The 20,909-nt window shown below is 59.8% G+C and overlaps 10 protein-coding genes across 10 annotated transcripts; 5 read left to right on the top strand and 5 right to left on the bottom strand.

The window, feature by feature from the left end:
- The first annotated feature begins 1,594 nt into the window (after nucleotides 1-1,594).
- Nucleotides 1,595-1,963, top strand: LOC139683873 (scale keratin-like). Its single transcript, XM_071579378.1, has one exon. The coding sequence runs from the start codon at nucleotides 1,595-1,597 to the stop codon at nucleotides 1,961-1,963; it is 369 nt and encodes a 122-aa protein (XP_071435479.1).
- A 1,872-nt stretch (nucleotides 1,964-3,835) lies between these two features.
- On the bottom strand, nucleotides 3,836-4,204 carry LOC139683852 (scale keratin-like). Its single transcript, XM_071579349.1, has one exon. It carries the CDS (start codon nucleotides 4,202-4,204, stop codon nucleotides 3,836-3,838), a length of 369 nt encoding a protein of 122 aa, XP_071435450.1.
- Nucleotides 4,205-5,818: 1,614 nt separating this feature from the next.
- LOC139683904 (scale keratin-like) lies at nucleotides 5,819-6,187 on the top strand. The gene has a single exon (XM_071579422.1). The coding sequence runs from the start codon at nucleotides 5,819-5,821 to the stop codon at nucleotides 6,185-6,187; it is 369 nt and encodes a 122-aa protein (XP_071435523.1).
- Nucleotides 6,188-7,893: 1,706 nt separating this feature from the next.
- Nucleotides 7,894-8,262, bottom strand: LOC139683962 (scale keratin-like). Its single transcript, XM_071579488.1, has one exon. The coding sequence runs from the start codon at nucleotides 8,260-8,262 to the stop codon at nucleotides 7,894-7,896; it is 369 nt and encodes a 122-aa protein (XP_071435589.1).
- Nucleotides 8,263-9,856: 1,594 nt separating this feature from the next.
- Nucleotides 9,857-10,225, top strand: LOC139683937 (scale keratin-like). Its single transcript, XM_071579461.1, has one exon. The coding sequence runs from the start codon at nucleotides 9,857-9,859 to the stop codon at nucleotides 10,223-10,225; it is 369 nt and encodes a 122-aa protein (XP_071435562.1).
- A 1,828-nt stretch (nucleotides 10,226-12,053) lies between these two features.
- Nucleotides 12,054-12,422, bottom strand: LOC139683902 (scale keratin-like). Its single transcript, XM_071579420.1, has one exon. It carries the CDS (start codon nucleotides 12,420-12,422, stop codon nucleotides 12,054-12,056), a length of 369 nt encoding a protein of 122 aa, XP_071435521.1.
- A 1,581-nt stretch (nucleotides 12,423-14,003) lies between these two features.
- On the top strand, nucleotides 14,004-14,372 carry LOC139683939 (scale keratin-like). Its single transcript, XM_071579463.1, has one exon. It carries the CDS (start codon nucleotides 14,004-14,006, stop codon nucleotides 14,370-14,372), a length of 369 nt encoding a protein of 122 aa, XP_071435564.1.
- Nucleotides 14,373-16,207: 1,835 nt separating this feature from the next.
- On the bottom strand, nucleotides 16,208-16,576 carry LOC139683934 (scale keratin-like). The gene has a single exon (XM_071579458.1). It carries the CDS (start codon nucleotides 16,574-16,576, stop codon nucleotides 16,208-16,210), a length of 369 nt encoding a protein of 122 aa, XP_071435559.1.
- Nucleotides 16,577-18,191: 1,615 nt separating this feature from the next.
- LOC139683907 (scale keratin-like) lies at nucleotides 18,192-18,560 on the top strand. Its single transcript, XM_071579427.1, has one exon. It carries the CDS (start codon nucleotides 18,192-18,194, stop codon nucleotides 18,558-18,560), a length of 369 nt encoding a protein of 122 aa, XP_071435528.1.
- A 1,867-nt stretch (nucleotides 18,561-20,427) lies between these two features.
- LOC139683929 (scale keratin-like) lies at nucleotides 20,428-20,796 on the bottom strand. Its single transcript, XM_071579452.1, has one exon. The coding sequence runs from the start codon at nucleotides 20,794-20,796 to the stop codon at nucleotides 20,428-20,430; it is 369 nt and encodes a 122-aa protein (XP_071435553.1).
- Between the last annotated feature and the right edge of the window lie 113 nt (nucleotides 20,797-20,909).

The following is a 20,909-nucleotide window of genomic DNA, read 5'->3' as shown; positions in this document are numbered from 1 at the left end:
GAAAGAGAAATCCACAAAAAAATAAGTGTCCTGATGGAGCAGGAGATGCCCTGGCTGAGCAGTGCCCTGGTCCCAGGGCTGCCCTACAGCTGGAGGCACTGAAGCCACTCCAATGTGTCCACACTGCCCAGCACCTCCCTCTGCACTGACAACCCCAGCCGTGCCCTCATCCCACTCCCACACACCACCCAATCCCTGGCCAAGGTGCTGGGCACAGCCTGGCTCTGCCTGGCCCAGCCAAGGGGCTCCCAGCATGGCCCATCCGTGCCAGTGCATGGCAGTGTGGTGCCAGCACAGCCGCTGCCCTGGGAGCTGTGGTGCCCAGCCATGCCCTGGCCAGCCCCTGCCCCAGCAGGCCCAGCCCCGCAGGCCCCACCTGCCCTTTGGCTGAGCAGAGCGAGGCCGCAGCAGTGGATGCAGCCCTGGCCCAGGGCAGCGCTTTTATGGCTGGCCGGGGAGGCCGGGCAGGAGCTGCCCATGCTGGGGGCACGTGGCCGTGGGGGCCAAGCCCCTGCCTCCTCCCTGCCAGGCACGGGGCTCTTTTGCTGACTCCCTTTCCTCAACAGCCCCAACCCGCTCTCACAATTCCTGCAATTACCTCTCTTGGACGCCCTGAACTTGTACCTCCTGCCTCAAATGAGTCCTGATAATGAGAGCTCTAATTAGTCCAGTTGGCTTTTCATGATGTAGATGGGGAAGTGGACAAGCTGTGTGACAAAGGGTGACATCAAGTGCCCCTTGTGCCAGAGCTCTTCCCAAGGGCTTGGTCTCAGGGTGGCCACATTCCTTCTCTGCAGAGCCCCAGGGCACAGCAGGGTCCTGCTGATGACCTTGTCAAACCCTCAACACAGTGCCACTCTGATGTGTGCCAGGGGTCCATGATGTGCCCAGGGCCTGGCAGGGTGGGAATGGCCAATGCCAGGCAGCTGCTCTGGGGCCCTGCCTGCTCAGCACGAGGCAGCAGAGCCCAGCCCAGCAGAGCCAGGCTCCATCCGCCTGCAGGCACTGGCCATGCAGCTCTGCAGGGCTGGGGCACACACAGCCCTCCTGCCCTGTGCTCTTGGCCATGTGGGAACAAATACACCCCCCAGACTGGCCAACATGCTGAAGGCTCCAGCCAGCTGTGCCCAAGACACGGCAGCCCCTTCCAGGTGTTGCTGGAGACCCTGGGCTGAGGGATGTTGCTGCTGCCAAGTGTCAGAGCAGGCAGGAAGGGGCAGCAGCCCTGGCAATTGGGATGTGCTGGGGTGGCACATGGGGGGCTGCTGAGTCAGGCAGGGGCAGGAGCTGCCCAGCCCTGGTGTCAGCAGCAGCAGCAGCAGCAGCAGCAGCAGCAGCAGCAGCAGGGAGTGTGCCCTGTTGCCATTGGCCCTGCTGGGGCTGAGCAATGCTGGGGCTGCTATAAAAGGCGTGTGTGGGCCAGGCTGTGGCAAGCCCTGCTCTGGACACCTTCTCCTCGGGGAAAAGGGTAAGTGTGGGCTGTCTTGCCCTGCTGGCTCCTGCTGCAGCCCCTGTGCCTGGGGCACTGCCCTCTGCTGCTCTGCTGCAATCCATGGCTGCCCTCTTGCAGAGCTCCATCGCATCCCACGCCAAGATGTCGTGCTCCGATCTGTGCCCCCCGAAGAGCAGCGTGGCTGTGCCCCAGCCCATCGCCGAGAGCTGCAACGAGCTGTGTGCCCGCCAGTGCCCCGACTCCACGGCCTTCATCCAGCCGCCCCCCGTCGTCGTCACCTTCCCCGGCCCCATCCTCAGCTCCTTCCCCCAGCAAGCCGTGGTGGGCTCGGCCGGAGCCCCCGCCTTTGGGGGCAACCTGGGGCTGGGGGGCCTCTACCCCTCTGCTGCGGCCACCCAGGCCTCGGGGGGCCTCTGCACCTTTGGCACAGCCTGCGCTGCTCCCGCCTGCAGCCCTTGTGTCCTGCCCCGCTCCTCCAGGAAGCTCTGGAACACCTGTGGGCCCTGCTAGACCCAGCCCAGCCCCAGCTACTGCCCCCAGCCCACACCCCACTGCCAGTGCTGCCCACACTCCACAAACCCATCCCTGGAGCTGATCCTTTGGGCTCCTCCAGCACATGACAAGCAGCCTGTGTGGGTCTTTTGCACCATCTCTCTGAATCTCTCTCCTGCCTCTCTGTGCACAATAAAGTTTTCCTGCATCCAATTTGTGTCTCCTGTACTACTTTTTCCTGGCCAGGAAATCCTCGGGTGTCGGGGATTTCTTAATGTGGGAAGGTAAATGCTGTTTCTGGGATGCTGAGGTTACAGTGAGGGGTGTAAATGTTGGCAGGACGTTTGTGTCCATCAACCATAGGGAAGGATCGTTACCGTCCACTGAGCCCGGGCCGGGCCACCCCTGCCCTGCTCTGCCCACTGCTGTGCTGCACAAGTACACGAGATGTGGAACTACTGGACACACTCCCATAAAGGGCGACAAGCAGATGCAGAAGAGACCATTTGTGCTCTTGGCAGAGCCAGGGAGTGCTCAGAATGTTCCCCATCACGCACAAAAGGCTCAGGGTGGTTCCATCTCCTTGCACATATAAGAGAAGGGAAGGTGTGAGAAAGATGGAAGCAGGTTCTGTGCAGAGGTGTCAGGGCCAGCACCAGAGCCAATGGGAACCAGCTGAAATACAGCCCCAAAGCATTTGTTCAGGGAGAAGGGAAGCAAGACCAGGCACAAGGTACCCAGGGAGGTGGTGGAGTGTCTGTCCTTGGAGACCTGGCAAAGCCATCTGGACATGGCTGTGGGTATTGAGCTTTGGGTGACCTTGCTGGAGGTGGCTGCAGGATAAGAAGGTGCCCTGGAAAGGCTGTGGGAAGAACAATCCAGTTGGAATTTGTGCCATTGTGGGTCTGTGGCAGAGGTGAGAGGCAACAAGTGTGTTGTGTGTGACTTGGACAAAGCAGATTAACTAAAGTGGAATGGAAAAGGAAGAGGGAAAGTAGAAGAGGGAATTATGATAGCGATAGAAGAAAAGCAAAAAGGAAACCGGAAAAGGAAATGGGAAAAGGAAAAATGACTAAGAGAGGATGTATAAGGCAAGGAAGAAGGAGGAGACTGACGCAGGTAAGGAGAAGAACAAGGATGAACAAAAGGAAAAGGAGAATTGGGCAATGTCAGTGAAATGGAAGTGGAGGGGTAAAGGGAAGAGGAAGATGAGGCCAGCTCTTGGCATTGACTCTAAAGACCTTCAGGAGAGCTGCAGGGGGAAAATCAAAGGAGCCCTGACTGCCAATGTCCCTTGCTGGCTCCTACACCAAGTGCAGCCCTGCTCCTGCCCAAGGTGACACAATTCCTGAAAAACACTGTGAGCTGCAAGACCAGCAGGCAGAGCAGTCCTTTCCTTCAGAGATCCTGGAGCTCAGCTGATGGGCCGTGTGTGGTGAGAGGTGCCAGGACTGTGGAGTCAGCAAAAGGCAGCTCAGACTGCTTGTGATTGGAATGACACACTGCCCTGGACAGTCCAGTCAGTGACATGTGCATGGCAAGGAAAATTTGCTTCCCATTGTAGACCTTCTCAGGAAAACACAGAGAAAAAGGTTTGATGCAAGAGTTTTTATTTTAAGAGCAGCAAAGAACACACAGGACAGAGATACAGAACACAGAGGCAGGTTTTGTGCCCAGGCTGCCAGAGAGCTGTTCCTTCAGGCTTGTGCCAGGCAGTGGCTGATGCAGAGAGAAGAAAGTGCCCTGTGGGAGAATGGTGGAATCAGGAATGTGGGCAGGGGCAGGAGCAAGGAGGGGGAGAGGAGCCATGGGGAGAGGGGCAGGAGAGGAGGAAAGAGAGGAGGGGTGAGGCTGATTCCTCCCAGGGTCTCTGGAGCTGCTGGGTCAGGTTTAGAAGGGCCCACAGGTGTTCCAGAGCTTCCTGGAGGAGCGGGGCAGGACACAAGGGCTGCAGGCGGGAGCAGCGCAGGCTGTGCCAAAGGTGCAGAGGCCCCCCGAGGCCTGGGTGGCCGGAGCAGAGGGGTAGAGGCCCCCCAGCCCCAGGTTGCCCCCAAAGGCGGGGGCTCCGGCCGAGCCCACCACGGCTTGCTGGGGGAAGGAGCTGAGGATGGGGCCGGGGAAGGTGACGACGACGGGGGGCGGCTGGATGAAGGCCGTGGAGTCGGGGCACTGGCGGGCACACAGCTCGTTGCAGCTCTCGGCGATGGGCTGGGGCACAGCCACGCTGCTCTTCGGGGGGCACAGATCGGAGCACGACATCTTGGCGTGGAGAGAGGAGGCTGAAAGAGAAATCCACAAAAGAACAAGTGTCATGATGGAGCAGGAGATGCCATATCTGAGCAGTGCCCTGGTCCCAGGGCTGCCCTGCAGCTGGAGGCACTGGAGCCACTCCAATGTGTCCACACTGCCCAGCACCTCCCTCTGCACTCACAGCCCCAGCCGTGCCCTCATCCCACTCCCACACACCACCAAAACCCTGGCCAAGGTGCTGGGCACAGCCTGTCTCTGCCTGGCCCAGCCAAGGGGCTCCCAGCATGGCCCATCCGTGCCAGTGCATGGCAGTGTGGTGCCAGCACAGCCGCTGCCCTGGGAGCTGTGGTGCCCAGCCATGCCCTGGCCAGCCCCTGCCCCAGCAGGCCCAGCCCCGCAGGCCCCACCTGCCCTTTGGCTGAGCAGAGCGAGGCCGCAGCAGTGGATGCAGCCCTGGCCCAGGGCAGTGCTTTTATGGCTGGCCGGGGAGGCCGGGCAGGAGCTGCCCATGCTGGGGGCACGTGGCCGTGGGGGCCAAGCCCCTGCCTCCTCCCTGCCTGGCACGGGGCTCTTTTGCTGACTCCCTTTCCTCAACAGCCCCACCTCACATTTCTTGCAATAACCTCTCTTGGACGCCCTGAACTTGCACCTCATGCCTGAAATGAGTCCTGATAATTAGCCGTCTAATCAGCACATCTGGCTTTTCATGATGTAGATGGGGAAGTGGACAAGCAGTGTGACAAAGGGTGACATCAAGTGCCCCTTGTGCCAGAGCTCTTCCCAAGGGCTTGGTCTCAGGGTGGCCACATTCCTTCTCTGCAGAGCCCCAGGGCACAGCAGGGTCCTGCTGCTGACCTTGCTAAAGTCTCCCGCACCCCAGTGCCCCCCTGAAGTGTGCCAGGGGTCCATGATGTGCCCAGGACTAGGCAGGGTGGGAATGGCCAATGCCAGGCAGCTGCTCTGGGGCCCTGCCTGCTCAGCACGAGGCAGCAGAGCCCAGCCCAGCAGAGCCAGGCTCCATCCGCCTGCAGGCACTGGCCATGCAGCTCTGCAGGGCTGGGGCACACACAGCCCTCCTGCCCTGTGCTCACTGTCAAGTGGGCACAAATACACCCCCCAGACTGGCCAACATGTTGAAGGCTCCAGCCAGCTGTGCCCAAGACACGGCCACCCCTTCAAGGTGTTGCTGGAGCCCCTGGGCTGAGGGATGTTGCTGCTGCCAAGTGTCAGAGCAGGCAGGAAGGGGCAGCAGCCCTGGCATTTGGGATGTGCTGGGGTGGCACATGGGGGGCTGCTGAGTCAGGCAGGGGCAGGAGCTGCCCAGCCCTGGTGTCAGCAGCAGCAGCAGCAGCAACAGCAGCAGCAGCAGCAGCAGGGAGTGTGCCCTGTTGCCATTGGCCCTGCTGGGGCTGAGCAATGCTGGGGCTGCTATAAAAGGCGTGTGTGGGCCAGGCTGTAGCAAGCCCTGCTCTGGACACCTTCTCCTCGGGGAAAAGGGTAAGTGTGGGCTGTCTTGCCCTGCTGGCTCCTGTTGCAGCCCCTGTGCCTGGGGCACTGCCCTCTGCTGCTCTGCTGCAATCCATGGCTGCCCTCTTGCAGAGCTCCATCGCATCCCACGCCAAGATGTCGTGCTCCGATCTGTGCCCCCCGAAGAGCAGCGTGGCTGTGCCCCAGCCCATCGCCGAGAGCTGCAACGAGCTGTGTGCCCGCCAGTGCCCCGACTCCACGGCCTTCATCCAGCCGCCCCCCGTCGTCGTCACCTTCCCCGGCCCCATCCTCAGCTCCTTCCCCCAGCAAGCCGTGGTGGGCTCGGCCGGAGCCCCCGCCTTTGGGGGCAACCTGGGGCTGGGGGGCCTCTACCCCTCTGCTCCGGCCACCCAGGCCTCGGGGGGCCTCTGCACCTTTGGCACAGCCTGCGCTGCTCCCGCCTGCAGCCCTTGTGTCCTGCCCCGCTCCTCCAGGAAGCTCTGGAACACCTGTGGGCCCTGCTAGACCCAGCCCAGCCCCAGCCACTGCCCCCAGCCCACACCCCACTGCCAGCGCTGCCCACACTCCACAAACCCATCCCTGGAGCTGATCCTTTGGGCTCCTCCAGCACATGACATGGAGCCTGTTTGGGTCTTGCCCACCTTCTGTTGAACTGTCTCTTCTGCCTCTCTGGGCACAATAAAGTTTTCCTGCATCCAATTTGTGTCTCCTGTCCTACTTTTCCCCAAATCTCAAAGAACCCCATGGGTGGGGGATTTCTCTGAGTGGGAGGGTAAATGCTGCTCCTGGCTTGCTCAGGTAACACTGAAGTGTGTAAGTGTTGGCAGGAGGTTTGTTTCATGCCCCTGCAGAGAAGGATCCTTGCCCTTCCTTTAGCCCTGCCCAGGTCCCCCCTGCTCTGCTGTTCCCACTGCAGATCTCTCCAAGTACAGGTCACATGTGAGGCTACTGAAGAGACCCCCCATAATGGGATTCATGCAGATGGTGAAGGGACAGGGACAATTTGTGCTCCTTGGGAATCAGGAGAGTGCCCAGAATGTTCCCATTGGTGCAGAGGAGGCTCAGGGGGATTCCATCAGCTTGAGTACCTGAGAGAAGGGAAGGTGTGAGGAAGATGGAAGCAGGTTCTGTGCAGAGCTGTCAGGGGCAGCACCAGAGCCAATGGGCACCAGCTGAAATACAGCCCCAAAGTGCTTTTTCACAGTGAGGTGAGAGAGCCCTGGCACAGGTTTCCCAGGGAGGGTGTGGAATGTCTGTCCTTGGAGACCATGCAAAGCCATCTGGAAATGGAGTTGGCCATTTGTTCTGAGTGATCCTGCTGGACATGCAGTAGGCTGAGAAGATGCCCTGTAGAGCCTGTGGGAACAAGAATCCAGTTGGGATTTGTGTCACTGCGTTACTGTGGGAGAGCTGAGTGGCAGCAAGTGTGTTGTGTGTGCAGGGGAATCAGAGGTGAATGGGAAAGGGGGGCAAGGAGAAGGTAAAATAGAAGAGGGGAAGGGATAGTGGAGGTAAAAGGGAAGAAGAAAATTGTAGCAGAGGAGAAATGGAAAGAGGTGAATAAGAGGAATGAGGAGGAGGATAAGGAGTAGAACTAGTAGCAATATGTAAAAGAAGAAGCAATGGAGAAGGAGAAGAAGGAGGAAAAGATGAAGGTGATGCCCAGCAAATATACAGGAAAGGACACAGGAAAAGGGAAGAGTGTTTTACTTTGAGTGCAAAAGCCTTTAGTAGAGTCATGAGGGCACAAAGTGTTTGGAGCCAAGGCACACGTGGACACTGGCTGGATCCAAGCCTTGGGGAAAATCCTCCTCTCTCACAGCGAGACTGGAGGTGTTCAAAAGCTCCAGGTCAAGATGTCCTGCAGAGTGAGGAGATGCCTGACTTGAGGCAGAGCCCTTGGGGCTCAGCTGCAGGACCGTGTGTGTTGGGAGCTGCCAGGACTGTGCAATTTCGGCAAGGTCAGCTCAGCCTGGCTCTGCTGGGGATGGGACACTGGCCTGGCCAGTCTGGTGAGGGACAAGTGCAGGGCGAGGAAACTCTGCCAGCCACATGGGCCATGGACAGGAAAACACAGAGGCAGACATTGGATGCAAGGTTCTTTTATTGGAAAAGCAAGAGGAGCCATGGGGAGAGGGGCAGGAGAGGAGGAAAGAGAGGAGGGGTGAGGCTGATTCCCCCAAGGGTTTAAAGGGCTAATGGGTCAAGGTTTAGCAGGACCCACAGACATTCCAGATGTTCCTGGAGGAGCGGGGCAGGACACAAGGGCTGCAGGCGGGAGCAGCGCAGGCTGTGCCAAAGGTGCAGAGGCCCCCCGAGGCCTGGGTGGCCGCAGCAGAGGGGTAGAGGCCCCCCAGCCCCAGGTTGCCCCCAAAGGCGGGGGCTCCGGCCGAGCCCACCACGGCTTGCTGGGGGAAGGAGCTGAGGATGGGGCCGGGGAAGGTGACGACGACGGGGGGCGGCTGGATGAAGGCCGTGGAGTCGGGGCACTGGCGGGCACACAGCTCGTTGCAGCTCTCGGCGATGGGCTGGGGCACAGCCACGCTGCTCTTCGGGGGGCACAGATCGTAGCACGACATCTTGGTGTGGAGAGAGGAGGCTGAAAGAGAAATCTCCATGAAAAAGTGTCCTGATGGAGCAGGAGATGCTGTGGCTGAGCAGTGCCCTGGTCCCAGGGCTGCCCTGCAGCTGGAGGCACTGGAGCCACTCCAATGTGCCCAAACTGCCCAGCACCTCCCTCTGCACTGACAGTCCCAGCCGTGCCCTCATCCCACTCCCACACACCACCCAATCCCTGGCCAAGGTGCTGGGCACAGCCTGGCTCTGCCTGGCCCAGCCAAGGGGCTCCCAGCATGGCCCATCCGTGCCAGTGCATGGCAGTGTGGTGCCAGCACAGCCGCTGCCCTGGGAGCTGTGGTGCCCAGCCATGCCCTGGCCAGCCCCTGCCCCAGCAGGCCCAGCCCCGCAGGCCCCACCTGCCCTTTGGCTGAGCAGAGCGAGGCCGCAGCAGTGGATGCAGCCCTGGCCCAGGGCAGCGCTTTTATGGCTGGCCGGGGAGGCCGGGCAGGAGCTGCCCATACTGGGGGCACGTGGCCGTGGGGGACAAGCCCCTGCCTCCTCCCTGCCAGGCACGGGGCTCTTTTGCTGACTCCCTTTCCTCAACAGCCCCAACCCACTCTCGCATTTCCTGCAATTACCTCTCTTGGACGCCCTGAACTTGCACCTCATGCCTCAAATGAGTCCTGATAATTAGCCCTCTAATCAGCACATCTGGCTTTTCATGATGTAGATGGGGAAGTGGACAAGCAGTGTGACAAAGGGTGACATCAAGTGCCCCTTGTGCCAGAGCTCTTCCCAAGGGCTTGGTCTCAGGGTGGCCACATTCCTTCTCTGCAGAGCCCCAGGGCACAGCAGGGTCCTGCTGATGACCTTGTCAATCCCTCCCGCACCCCAGTGCCCCCCTGAAGTGTGCCAGGGGTCCATGATGTGCCCAGGGCCAGGCAGGGTGAGAATGGTCAATGCCAGGCAGCTGCTCTGGGGCCCTGCCTGCTCAGCACGAGGCAGCAGAGCCCAGCCCAGCAGAGCCAGGCTCCATCCGCCTGCAGGCACTGGCCATGCAGCTCTGCAGGGCTGGGGCACACACAGCCCTCCTGCCCTGTGCTCACGGCCATGTGGGCACAAATACACCCCCCAGGCTGGATAACATGCTGAAGGCTCCAGCCTGCTGTGCCCAAGACATGGCAGCCCCTTCCAGGTGTTGCTGGAGACCCTGGGCTGAGGGATGTTGCTGCTGCCAAGTGTCAGAGCAGGCAGGAAGGGGCAGCAGCCCTGGCAATTGGGATGTGCTGGGGTGAGACATGGGGGGCTGCTGAGTCAGGCAGTGGCAGGAGCTGCCCAGCCCTGGTGTCAGCAGCAGCAGCAGCAGGGAGTGTGCCCTGTTTCCATTGGCCCTGCTGGGGCTGAGCAATGCTGGAGCTGCTATAAAAGGCGTGTGTGGGCCAGGCTGTGGCAAGCCCTGCTCTGGACACCTTCTCCTCGGGAAAAAGGGTAAGTGTGGGCTGTCTTGCCCTGCTGGCTCCTGCTGCAGCCCCTGTGCCTGGGGCACTGCCCTCTGCTGCTCTGCTGCAATCCATGGCTGCCCTCTTGCAGAGCTCCATCGCATCCCACGCCAAGATGTCGTGCTACGATCTGTGCCCCCCGAAGAGCAGCGTGGCTGTGCCCCAGCCCATCGCCGAGAGCTGCAACGAGCTGTGTGCCCGCCAGTGCCCCGACTCCACGGCCTTCATCCAGCCGCCCCCCGTCGTCGTCACCTTCCCCGGCCCCATCCTCAGCTCCTTCCCCCAGCAAGCCGTGGTGGGCTCGGCCGGAGCCCCCGCCTTTGGGGGCAACCTGGGGCTGGGGGGCCTCTACCCCTCTGCTGCGGCCACCCAGGCCTCGGGGGGCCTCTGCACCTTTGGCACAGCCTGCGCTGCTCCCGCCTGCAGCCCTTGTGTCCTGCCCCGCTCCTCCAGGAAGCTCTGGAACACCTGTGGGCCCTGCTAGACCCAGCCCAGCCCCAGCCACTGCCCCCAGCCCACACCCCACTGCCAGCGCTGCCCACACTCCACAAGCCCATCCCTGGAGCAGATCCCTTGGGCTGCTCCATCTCATGACAAGCAGCCTGTGTGGGTCTTGCCCACCATCTCTCTGACTGTCTCTCCTGCCTCTCTGTGCACAATAAAGTTTTCCTGCATCCAATGTGTGTCTCCTGCTATACTTTTTGCAAGTCAGGAAGGCACTGAGTGTGGGGGATTTCCAAATGTGTGAGGAGAAGGCTTTTCCTGGGATGCTCATGTGATGTTGAGAGCTTGCAATTTTGGGGGTAACTTTGAATTTCAACTGGAGAAAAGAATCCTTGTCCTTTACTCAGCCTTTTCAAAGGCAGCTCTGCCCTGCTGTGCCCACTGGTGTCGTCCACAAGTACACAAGATGTGGAACTACTGGACACACTCCCATAATGGGCAACAAGCAGATGCTGAAGAGACCATTTGTGCTCTTGGCAGATCCAGGGAGTGCTCAGGGTGTTCCCCCTCGTGCACAAAAGGCTCAGGGGGATTCCATCACTATGAACACGTGAGAGAAGGGAAGGTGTGAGGAAGATGGAAGCAGGTTCTGTGTAGAGGTGTCAGGGCCAACAGAGCCAGTGGGTACCAGCTGAAATACGGCCCCAAAGCACTTGTTCAGGGAGAAGGGCAGCAACCGCTGGCACAGGTTACACTGGAGGTTTTGGAGTGTCTATCCTTGGAGACCTGGCAAAGCCATCTGGACATGGTTGTGGGCATTGAGCTCTGGGTGACCCTGCTGGAGGAGGCAGCAGGATAAGAAGGTACCCTTGAAAGTCTGTGGGAACAAGAATTCAAGTTGGGATTTGTGTCATTGCGTGTCTGTGGCAGACGTGACAGGCAGCAGAGGTGACAGTGTTTTGTGTGTGATGGGGAGAAAGCAGAGTAAGTAAAGGGGAATGGGAAAGGAAAAGGAGAAGAGGGAATTGTGATAGTGGTAGAAGAAAAGAAAAATGAAAATAGGCAAAGGAAGGAGGAGAAAGAAAGGATGTATAAGACAAAGGAGGAGAAGATGGACATGGGTATGGAGAAGTACAAAGATGAAGAGAATTAAAGGAGAATTGTCCAATGGCAGTGAAATGGAAGTGAAGGGGCAAAGAGGAAGGTGAAGCCACCTCTTGGCAGTCACTCCAAAAACCTTTACTAGCGAGGTGGAGGGAAAATCAAAGGAGCCCACACTGCCATGTCCCTGGCTGGCTCCTACCCCGAGTGCTGCCTGGCTCATGCCCAGAGTGACTCAATGCCTGAAAAAATCTGAGGGCTACAATCCTGCAGACAGAGATCCTGGAACTCAGCTGATGTTCCACATGTGCTGAGAGATGCCAGACCTGTGGAGACTCCCAAAAGAAGCTCAGCCTGGTTCTGATTGGAATGAGACACTGGCCTGCTCAGAAAGGTCAAGGAAAAGTGAAGGCAGAGGAAAATCTCCTGCCTATTCTGGACGTTCTCATGAACACACAGAGGCAGAGGTGTGATGCAAGATTTTTTTATTTTAAGTGCAACAAAGAACACACAGGACACAGACACAGACAGCAGAGGCAGGTTCACTGCCCAGGCTGCCAGAAAGCTGTTCCTTCAGGCTTGTGCCAGGCAGTGGCTGATGCAGAGACAAGCAAGTGCCCTGTGGGAGGCTGGTGGAGTCAGGAATGTGGGCAGGGGCAGGAGCAAGGAGGGGGAGAGGAGCCATGGGGAGAGGGGCAGGAGAGGAGGAAAGAGAGGAGGGGTGAGGCTGATTCTTCCAAGGGTTTCTGAGGCTGCTGGGTCAGGCTTTAGCAGGGCCCACAGGTGTTCCAGAGCTTCCTGGAGGAGCGGGGCAGGACACAAGGGCTGCAGGCGGGAGCAGCGCAGGCTGTGCCAAAGGTGCAGAGGCCCCCCGAGGCCTGGGTGGCCGCAGCAGAGGGGTAGAGGCCCCCCAGCCCCAGGTTGCCCCCAAAGGCGGGGGCTCCGGCCGAGCCCACCACGGCTTGCTGGGGGAAGGAGCTGAGGATGGGGCCGGGGAAGGTGACGACGACGGGGGGCGGCTGGATGAAGGTCGTGGAGTCGGGGCACTGGCGGGCACACAGCTCGTTGCAGCTCTCGGCGATGGGCTGGGGCACAGCCACGCTGCTCTTCGGGGGGCACAGATCGGAGCACGACATCTTGGCGTGGAGAGAGGAGGCTGAAACACAAATCCCCAGTAAAACAAGAGTTATGATGGAAAAGGAGGTTCCCTGGTCCCAGGGCTGCCCTGCAGCTGGAGGCACTGGAGACACTCCTATGTGGCCGCACTGCCCAGCACCTCCCTCTGCACTGACAGCCCCAGCCGTGCCCTCATCCCACTCCCACACACCACCCAATCCCTGGCCAAGGTGCTGGGCACAGCCTGTCTCTGCCTGGCCCAGCCAAGGGGCTCCCAGCATGGCCCATCCGTGCCAGTGCATGGCAGTGTGGTGCCAGCACAGCCGCTGCCCTGGGAGCTGTGGTGCCCAGCCATGCCCTGGCCAGCCCCTGCCCCAGCAGGCCCAGCCCCGCAGGCCCCACCTGCCCTTTGGCTGAGCAGAGCGAGGCCGCAGCAGTGGATGCAGCCCTGGCCCAGGGCAGCGCTTTTATGGCTGGCCGGGGAGGCCGGGCAGGAGCTGCCCATGCTGGGGGCACGTGGCTGTGGGGGACAAGCCCCTGCCTCCTCCCTGCCTGGCACGGGGCTCTTTTGCTGACTCCCTTTCCTCAACAGCCCCAACCCGCTCTCGCATTTCCTGCAATTACCTCTCTTGGACGCCCTGAACTTGCACCTCCTGCCTCAAATCAGCCCTGATAATTAGCCGTCTAATCAGCACATCTGGCTTTTCATGATGTAGATGGGGAAGTGGACAAGCAGTGTGACAAAGGGTGACATCAAGTGCCCCTTGTGCCAGAGCTCTTCCCAAGGGCTTGGTCTCAGGGTGGCCACATTCCTTCTCTGCAGAGCCCCAGGGCACAGCAGGGTCCTGCTGATGACCTTGTCAAACCCTCAACACAGTGCCACTCTGATGTGTGCCAGGGGTCCATGATGTGCCCAGGACCAGGAAGGGTGGGAATGGCCAATGCCAGGCAGCTGCTCTGGGGCCCTGCCTGCTCAGCACGAGGCAGCAGAGCCCAGCCCAGCAGAGCCAGGCTCCATCCGCCCACAGGCACTGGCCATGCAGCTCTGCAGGGCTGGGGCACACACAGCCCTCCTGCCCTGTGCTCAGGGCTATGTGGGCACAAATACAGCCCCCAGGCTGGCCAACATGCTGAAGGCTCCAGCCTGCTGTGCCCAAGACACGGCAGCCCCTTCCAGGTGTTGCTGGAGACCCTGGGCTGAGGGATGTTGCTGCTGCCAAGTGTCAGAGCAGGCAGGAAGGGGCAGCAGCCCTGGCAATTGGGATGTGCTGGGGTGGCACACGGGGGGCTGCTGAGTCAGGCAGGGGCAGGAGCTGCCCAGCCCTGGTGTCAGCAGCAGCAGCAGCAGCAGCAGGGAGTGTGCCCTGTTGCCATTGGCCCTGCTGGGGCTGAGCAATGCTGGGCTGCTATAAAAGGCGTGTGTGGGCCAGGCTGTGGCAAGCCCTGCTCTGGACACCTTCTCCTCGGGGAAAAGGGTAAGTGTGGGCTGTCTTGCCCTGCTGGCTCCTGCTGCAGCCCCTGTGCCTGGGGCACTGCCCTCTGCTGCTCTGCTGCAATCCATGGCTGCCCTCTTGCAGAGCTCCATCGCATCCCACGCCAAGATGTCGTGCTACGATCTGTGCCCCCCGAAGAGCAGCGTGGCTGTGCCCCAGCCCATCGCCGAGAGCTGCAACGAGCTGTGTGCCCGCCAGTGCCCCGACTCCACGGCCTTCATCCAGCCGCCCCCCGTCGTCGTCACCTTCCCCGGCCCCATCCTCAGCTCCTTCCCCCAGCAAGCCGTGGTGGGCTCGGCCGGAGCCCCCGCCTTTGGGGGCAACCTGGGGCTGGGGGGCCTCTACCCCTCTGCTGCGGCCACCCAGGCCTCGGGGGGCCTCTGCACCTTTGGCACAGCCTGCGCTGCTCCCGCCTGCAGCCCTTGTGTCCTGCCCCGCTCCTCCAGGAAGCTCTGGAACACCTGTGGGCCCTGCTAGACCCAGCCCAGCCCCAGCCACTGCCCCCAGCCCACACCCCACTGCCAGCGCTGCCCACACTCCACAAGCCCATCTCTGGAGTTGATCCATTGGGCTCCTCTAGCCCATGACATGCAGCCTGTGTGAATCTTGCCCACCATCTGTTGAACTGTCTCTTCTGCCTCTCTGGGCACAATAAAGTTTTCCTGCATCCAATGTGTGTCTCCTGCTATACTTTTTGCAGGTCAGGAAGGCACTGAGTGTGGGGGATTTCCAAATGTGTGAGGACAATACTGTTCCTGGGATGATCATGTGATGTTGAGAGCTTGCAGTTTTGGGGGTAACTTTGAATTTCAACTGGAGAAAAGAATCCTTGTCCTTTACTCAGCCTTTTCAAAGGCAGCTCTGCCCTGCTGTGCCCACTGGTGTCGTCCACAAGTACACGAGATGTGGAACTTCTGGACACACTCCCATAATGGGCAACAAGCAGATGCTGAAGAGACCATTTGTGCCCTTGGCTGATCCAGGGAGTGCTCAGGATGATCCCCCATGTGCACAAAAGTGTCAGGGGGATTCCATCACTATGAACACGTGAGAGAAGGGAAGGTGTGAGGAAGATGGAAGCAGGTTCTGTGTAGAGGTGTCAGGGCCAGCACCAGAGCCAATGGGCACCAGCTGAAATACGGCCCCAAATCACTTGTTCAGGGAGAAGGGCAGCAAGAGCTGGCACAGATTACACTGGAGGTTTTGGAGTGTCTATCCTTGGAGACCTGGCAAAGCCATCTGGACATGGTTGTGGGCATTGAGCTCTGGGTGACCATGCTGGAGGTGGCAGCAGGATAAGAAGGTGCCCTTGAAAGTCTGTGGGAACAAGAATTCAAGTTGGGATTTGTGTCATTGCGTGTCTGTGGCAGATGTGACAGGGAGCAGAGGTAACACTGGTTTTTTTTGCCATGGGGAGGAAGCAGAGTAAGTAAAGGGGAATGGGAAATGAAAAGGAGAAGAGGAGAGAATTGTGATCATGGTAGAAAAAAAGAAAAATGGAAATAGGCAAAGGAAGGAGAAGAAAGAAAGGATGTGTAAGACAAAGGAGGAGAAGATGGACATGGGTAAGGACAAGTACAAAGATGAAGAGAAGTTAAAGGAGAATTGTCCAATGGCAGTGAAATGGAAGTGAAGGGGCAAAGAGGAAGGTGAAGCCACCTCTTGGCATTCACTCCAAAAACCTTTACTAGCGAGGTGGAGGGAAAATCAAAGGAGCCCACACTGCCATGTCCCTGGCTGGCTCCTACCCCGAGTGCTGCCTGGCTCATGCCCAGAGTGACTCAATGCCTGAAAAAATCCGAGGGCTACAATCCTGCAGACAGAGATCCTGGAACTCAGCTGAGGTTCCACATGTGCTGAGAGATGCCAGACCTGTGGAGACTCCCAAAAGAAGCTCAGCCTGGTTCTGATGGGAATGAGACACTGGTCTGGCCAGAAATCTCAAGGAAAAGTGAAGGCAGATGAAAATCTCCTGCCTATTCTGGACCTTCACATGAACACACAGAGGCAGAGGTGTGATGCAAGATTTTTTATTTTAAGAGCAACAAAGAAGACACAGGATACAGACACAGAAGGCAGAGGCAGGTTCACTGCCCAGGCTGCCAGAGAGCTGTTCCTTCAGGCTTGTGCCAGGCAGTGGCTGTTACAGAGAGAAGCAAGTGCCCTGTGGGACGATGGTGGAGTCAGGAATGTGGGCAGGGGCAGGAGCAAGGAGGGGGAGAGGAGCCAAGGGGAGAGGGGCAGGAGAGGAGGAAAGAGAGGAGGGGTGAGGCTGATTCTTCCAAGGGTTTCTGAGGCTGCTGGGTCAGGCTTTAGCAGGGCCCACAGGTGTTCCAGATGTTCCTGGAGGAGCGGGGCAGGACACAAGGGCTGCAGGCGGGAGCAGCGCAGGCTGTGCCAAAGGTGCAGAGGCCCCCCGAGGCCTGGGTGGCCGCAGCAGAGGGGTAGAGGCCCCCCAGCCCCAGGTTGCCCCCAAAGGCGGGGGCTCCGGCCGAGCCCACCACGGCTTGCTGGGGGAAGGAGCTGAGGATGGGGCCGGGGAAGGTGACGACGACGGGGGGCGGCTGGATGAAGGCCGTGGAGTCGGGGCACTGGCGGGCACACAGCTCGTTGCAGCTCTCGGCGATGGGCTGGGGCACAGCCACGCTGCTCTTCGGGGGGCACAGATCGTAGCACGACATCTTGGCGTGGGATGCGATGGAGCTCTGCAAGAGGGCAGCCATGGATTGCAGCAGAGCAGCAGAGGGCAGTGCCCCAGGCACAGGGGCTGCAGCAGGAGCCAGCAGGGCAAGACAGCCCACACTTACCCTTTTCCCCGAGGAGAAGGTGTCCAGAGCAGGGCTTGCCACAGCCTGGCCCACACACGCCTTTTATAGCAGCCCCAGCATTGCTCAGCCCCAGCAGGGCCAATGGCAACAGGGCACACTCCCTGCTGCTGCTGCTGCTGCTGCTGCTGCTGCTGCTGCTGCTGACACCAGGGCTGGGCAGCTCCTGCCCCTGCCTGACTCAGCAGCCCCCCATGTCTCACCCCAGCACATCCCAATTGCCAGGGCTGCTGCCCCTTCCTGCCTGCTCTGACACTTGGCAGCAGCAACATCCCTCAGCCCAGGGGCTCCAGCAACACCTGGAAGGGGTTGCCGTGTCTTGGGTACAGCTGGCTGGAGCCTTCAGCATGTTGGCCAGTTTAGGGGGGTGTATTTGTGCCCACATGGCCGTGAGCACAGGGCAGGAGGGCTGTGTGTGCCCCAGCCCTGCAGAGCTGCATGGCCAGTGCCTGCAGGCGGATGGAGCCTGGCTCTGCTGGGCTGGGCTCTGCTGCCTCGTGCTGAGCGGGCAGGGCCCCAGAGCAGCTGCCTGGCATTGGCCATTCCCACCCTGCCTGGCCCTGGGCATATCATGGACCCCTGGTACACATCAGGGGGGCACTGGGTTTCGGGAGGGTTTGACAAGGTCGGCAGCAGGACCCTGCTGTGCCCTGGGGCTCTGCAGAGAAGGAATGTGGCCACCCTGAGACCAAGCCCTTGGGAAGAGCTCTGGCACAAGGGCCACTTGATGTCACCCTTTGTCACACAGCTTGTCCACTTCCCCATCTACATCATGAAAAGCCAACTGGACTAATTAGAGCTCACATTATCAGGGCTGATTTGAGGCAGGACTTGCAAGTTCAGGGCATCTGAGAGGGGTAATTGCAGGAAATGTGAGAGCGGGTTGGGGCTGTTGAGGAAAGGGAGTCAGCAAAAGAGCCCTGTGCCAGGCAGGGAGGGGGCAGGGGCTTGTCCCCCACAGCCACGTGCCCCCAGCATGGGCAGCTCCTGCCCGGCCTCCCCGGCCAGCCATAAAAGCGCTGCCCTGGGCCAGGGCTGCATCCACTGCTGCGGCCTCGCTCTGCTCAGCCAAAGGGCAGGTGGGGCCTGCGGGGCTGGGCCTGCTGGGGCAGGGGCTGGCCAGGGCATGGCTGGGCACCACAGCTCCCAGGGCAGCGGCTGTGCTGGCACCACACTGCCATGCACTGGCACGGATGGACCATACTGGGAGACCCTTGGCTGGGCCAGGCAGAGCCAGGCTGTGCCCAGCACCTTGGCCAGGGACTGGGTGGTGTGTGGGAGTGGGATGAGGGCATGGCTGGGGCTGTCAGTGCAGAGGGAGGTGCTGGGCAGTGTGGACACATTGGAGTGGCTCCAGTGCCTCCAGCTGCAGGGCAGCCCTGGGACCAGGGCACTGCTCAGCCAGGGCATCACTCGATCATGACACGTTTTTATTTGGATTTGTGTTTCAGCCTCCTCTCTCCACGCCAAGATGTCGTGCTCCGATCTGTGCCCCCCGAAGAGCAGCGTGGCTGTGCCCCAGCCCATCGCCGAGAGCTGCAACGAGCTGTGTGCCCGCCAGTGCCCCGACTCCACGGCCTTCATCCAGCCGCCCCCCGTCGTCGTCACCTTCCCCGGCCCCATCCTCAGCTCCTTCCCCCAGCAAGCCGTGGTGGGCTCGGCCGGAGCCCCCGCCTTTGGGGGCAACCTGGGGCTGGGGGGCCTCTACCCCTCTGCTCCGGCCACCCAGGCCTCGGGGGGCCTCTGCACCTTTGGCACAGCCTGCGCTGCTCCCGCCTGCAGCCCTTGTGTCCTGCCCCGCTCCTCCAGGAAGCTCTGGAACACCTGTGGGCCCTGCTAAAGCCTGACCCTGCAGCCTCAGAAACCCTTGGGGGAATCAGCCTCACCCCTCCTCTCTTTCCTCCTCTCCTGCCCCTCTCCCCATGGCTCCTCTCCCCCTCCTTGCTCCTGCCCGTGCCCACATTCCTGACTCCACCACCGTCCCACAGGGCACTTGTTTCTCTCTGCAACAGCCACTGCCTGGCACAAGCCTGAAGGAACAGCTCTCTGGCAGCCTGGGCAGTGAACCTGCCTCTGTGTTCTGTATCTGTGTCCTGTGTGTTCTTTGCTGCTCTTAAAATAAAAAATCTTGCATCAAACCTTTTTGTCTGTTTTTATGAGAAGGTCTACAATGGGAAGCAAATTTTCCTTGCCATGCACATGTCACTGACTGGACTGTCCAGGGCAGTGTGTCATTCCAATCACAAGCAGTCTGAGCTGCCTTTTGCTGACTCCACAGTCCTGGCACCTCTCACCACACACGGCCCATCAGCTGAGCTCCAGGATCTCTGAAGGAAAGGACTGCTCTGCCTGCTGGTCTTGCAGCTCACGGTGTTTTTCAGGCATTGTGTCACCTTGGGCAGGTGCAGGGCTGCACTTGGTGTAGGAGCCAGCAAGGGACATTGGCGGCCAGGGCTCCTTTGATTTTCTCCCCGCAGCTCTCCTGAAGGTCTTTAGAGTCAATGCCAAGAGCTGGCCTCATCTTCCTCTTCCCTTTGCCCCTCCACTTCCATTTCACTGCCATTGCCCAATTCTCCTTTTCCTTTTGTTCATCCTTGTGCTTGTCCTTACCTACATCAATCTCCTCCTTCTTCCTTGCCTTATATACCCTGCCTTTGTCATCCTTCCTTTTCCCCTTTCCCATTTTCTTTTCTTCTATCACTATCACAATTCCCTCTCCTACTTTCCTTTTTCCTTTTCCATTTCACTTTAGTTAATCAGCTTTGTCCAAGTCACACACAACACACTTGCTGCCTGTCACCTCTGCCAGAGACATGCAATGTCACAAATCCCACTTTTATTCTTATGCCCACAGCCTGTCCAGGGCATCTTCTCATTCTACTGCCACCTCCAGCAGGGTCACCCAGAGCCCAATGCACAGCACCTTGTCCAGATGGCTTTGCCAGGTCTCCAAGGACAGACACTCCACCACCTCCCAGGGTAACCTGTGCCAGGCCTTGCTGCCCTTTAATCTGAAGTAGTGCTTTTGGGCTGTATTTCAGCTGGTGCCCACGGGCTCTGGTGCTGCTCCTTGACACCTCTGCACAGAATCTGCTTCCATCTTCCTCACACCTTCCCTTCTCTCATGTGTGCAAGCTGATGGAATCCTCCTGAGCCTCCTGTGCACCAGGGAGAACATTCTGAGCATCCTCTGGCTCTGCCGAGAGCACAAATGGTCTCTTCAGCATCTGCTTGTTGCTCATTATGGGAGTGTGTCCAGTAGTCCCACATCTCGTGTACTTGTGCAGCACAGCAGTGGGCAGAGCAGGGCAGGGGTGGCTTGGCCAGGGCTGAGTGAATGGCTGAGTGAAAAGGATCCTTCCCTATGGGTTCTGGACACAAACCTGCTCCCAACACATACACCTCTCAGTTTAACATGAGCTTCTCAGGAACAGCATTTATCTTCCCACATTTGGAAATGCCCCACACCCGAGGATTTCCTGGCCAGGAAAAAGTAGTACAGGAGACAAAAATGAGATGCAGGAAAACTTTATTGTGCACAAAAGGGTAGGACAGATGGTCAGAGAGATGGTGGGCAGGACCCACACAGGCTGCTTGTCATGGGCTGGAGGAGCCCAAGGGATCTGCTCCAGGGATGGGCTTGTGGAGTGTGGGCAGCGCTGGCAGTGGGGTGTGGGCTGGGGGCAGTGGCTGGGGCTGGGCTGGGTCTAGCAGGGCCCACAGGTGTTCCAGAGCTTCCTGGAGGAGCGGGGCAGGACACAAGGGCTGCAGGCGGGAGCAGCGCAGGCTGTGCCAAAGGTGCAGAGGCCCCCCGAGGCCTGGGTGGCCGCAGCAGAGGGGTAGAGGCCCCCCAGCCCCAGGTTGCCCCCAAAGGCGGGGGCTCCGGCCGAGCCCACCACGGCTTGCTGGGGGAAGGAGCTGAGGATGGGGCCGGGGAAGGTGACGACGACGGGGGGCGGCTGGATGAAGGTCGTGGAGTCGGGGCACTGGCGGGCACACAGCTCGTTGCAGCTCTCGGCGATGGGCTGGGGCACAGCCACGCTGCTCTTCGGGGGGCACAGATCGTAGCACGACATCTTGGCGTGGGATGCGATGGAGCTCTGCAAGAGGGCAGCCATGGATTGCAGCAGAGCAGCAGAGGGCAGTGCCCCAGGCACAGGGGCTGCAGCAGGAGCCAGCAGGGCAAGAC

Source organism: Pithys albifrons, chromosome 30 (genome assembly GCF_047495875.1).
Source record: "Pithys albifrons albifrons isolate INPA30051 chromosome 30, PitAlb_v1, whole genome shotgun sequence".
Classification (NCBI taxonomy): domain Eukaryota; kingdom Metazoa; phylum Chordata; class Aves; order Passeriformes; family Thamnophilidae; genus Pithys; species Pithys albifrons.
Note: the sequence above shows the minus strand (reverse complement) of the source record. Positions and strands in the feature narration are given on the sequence as shown.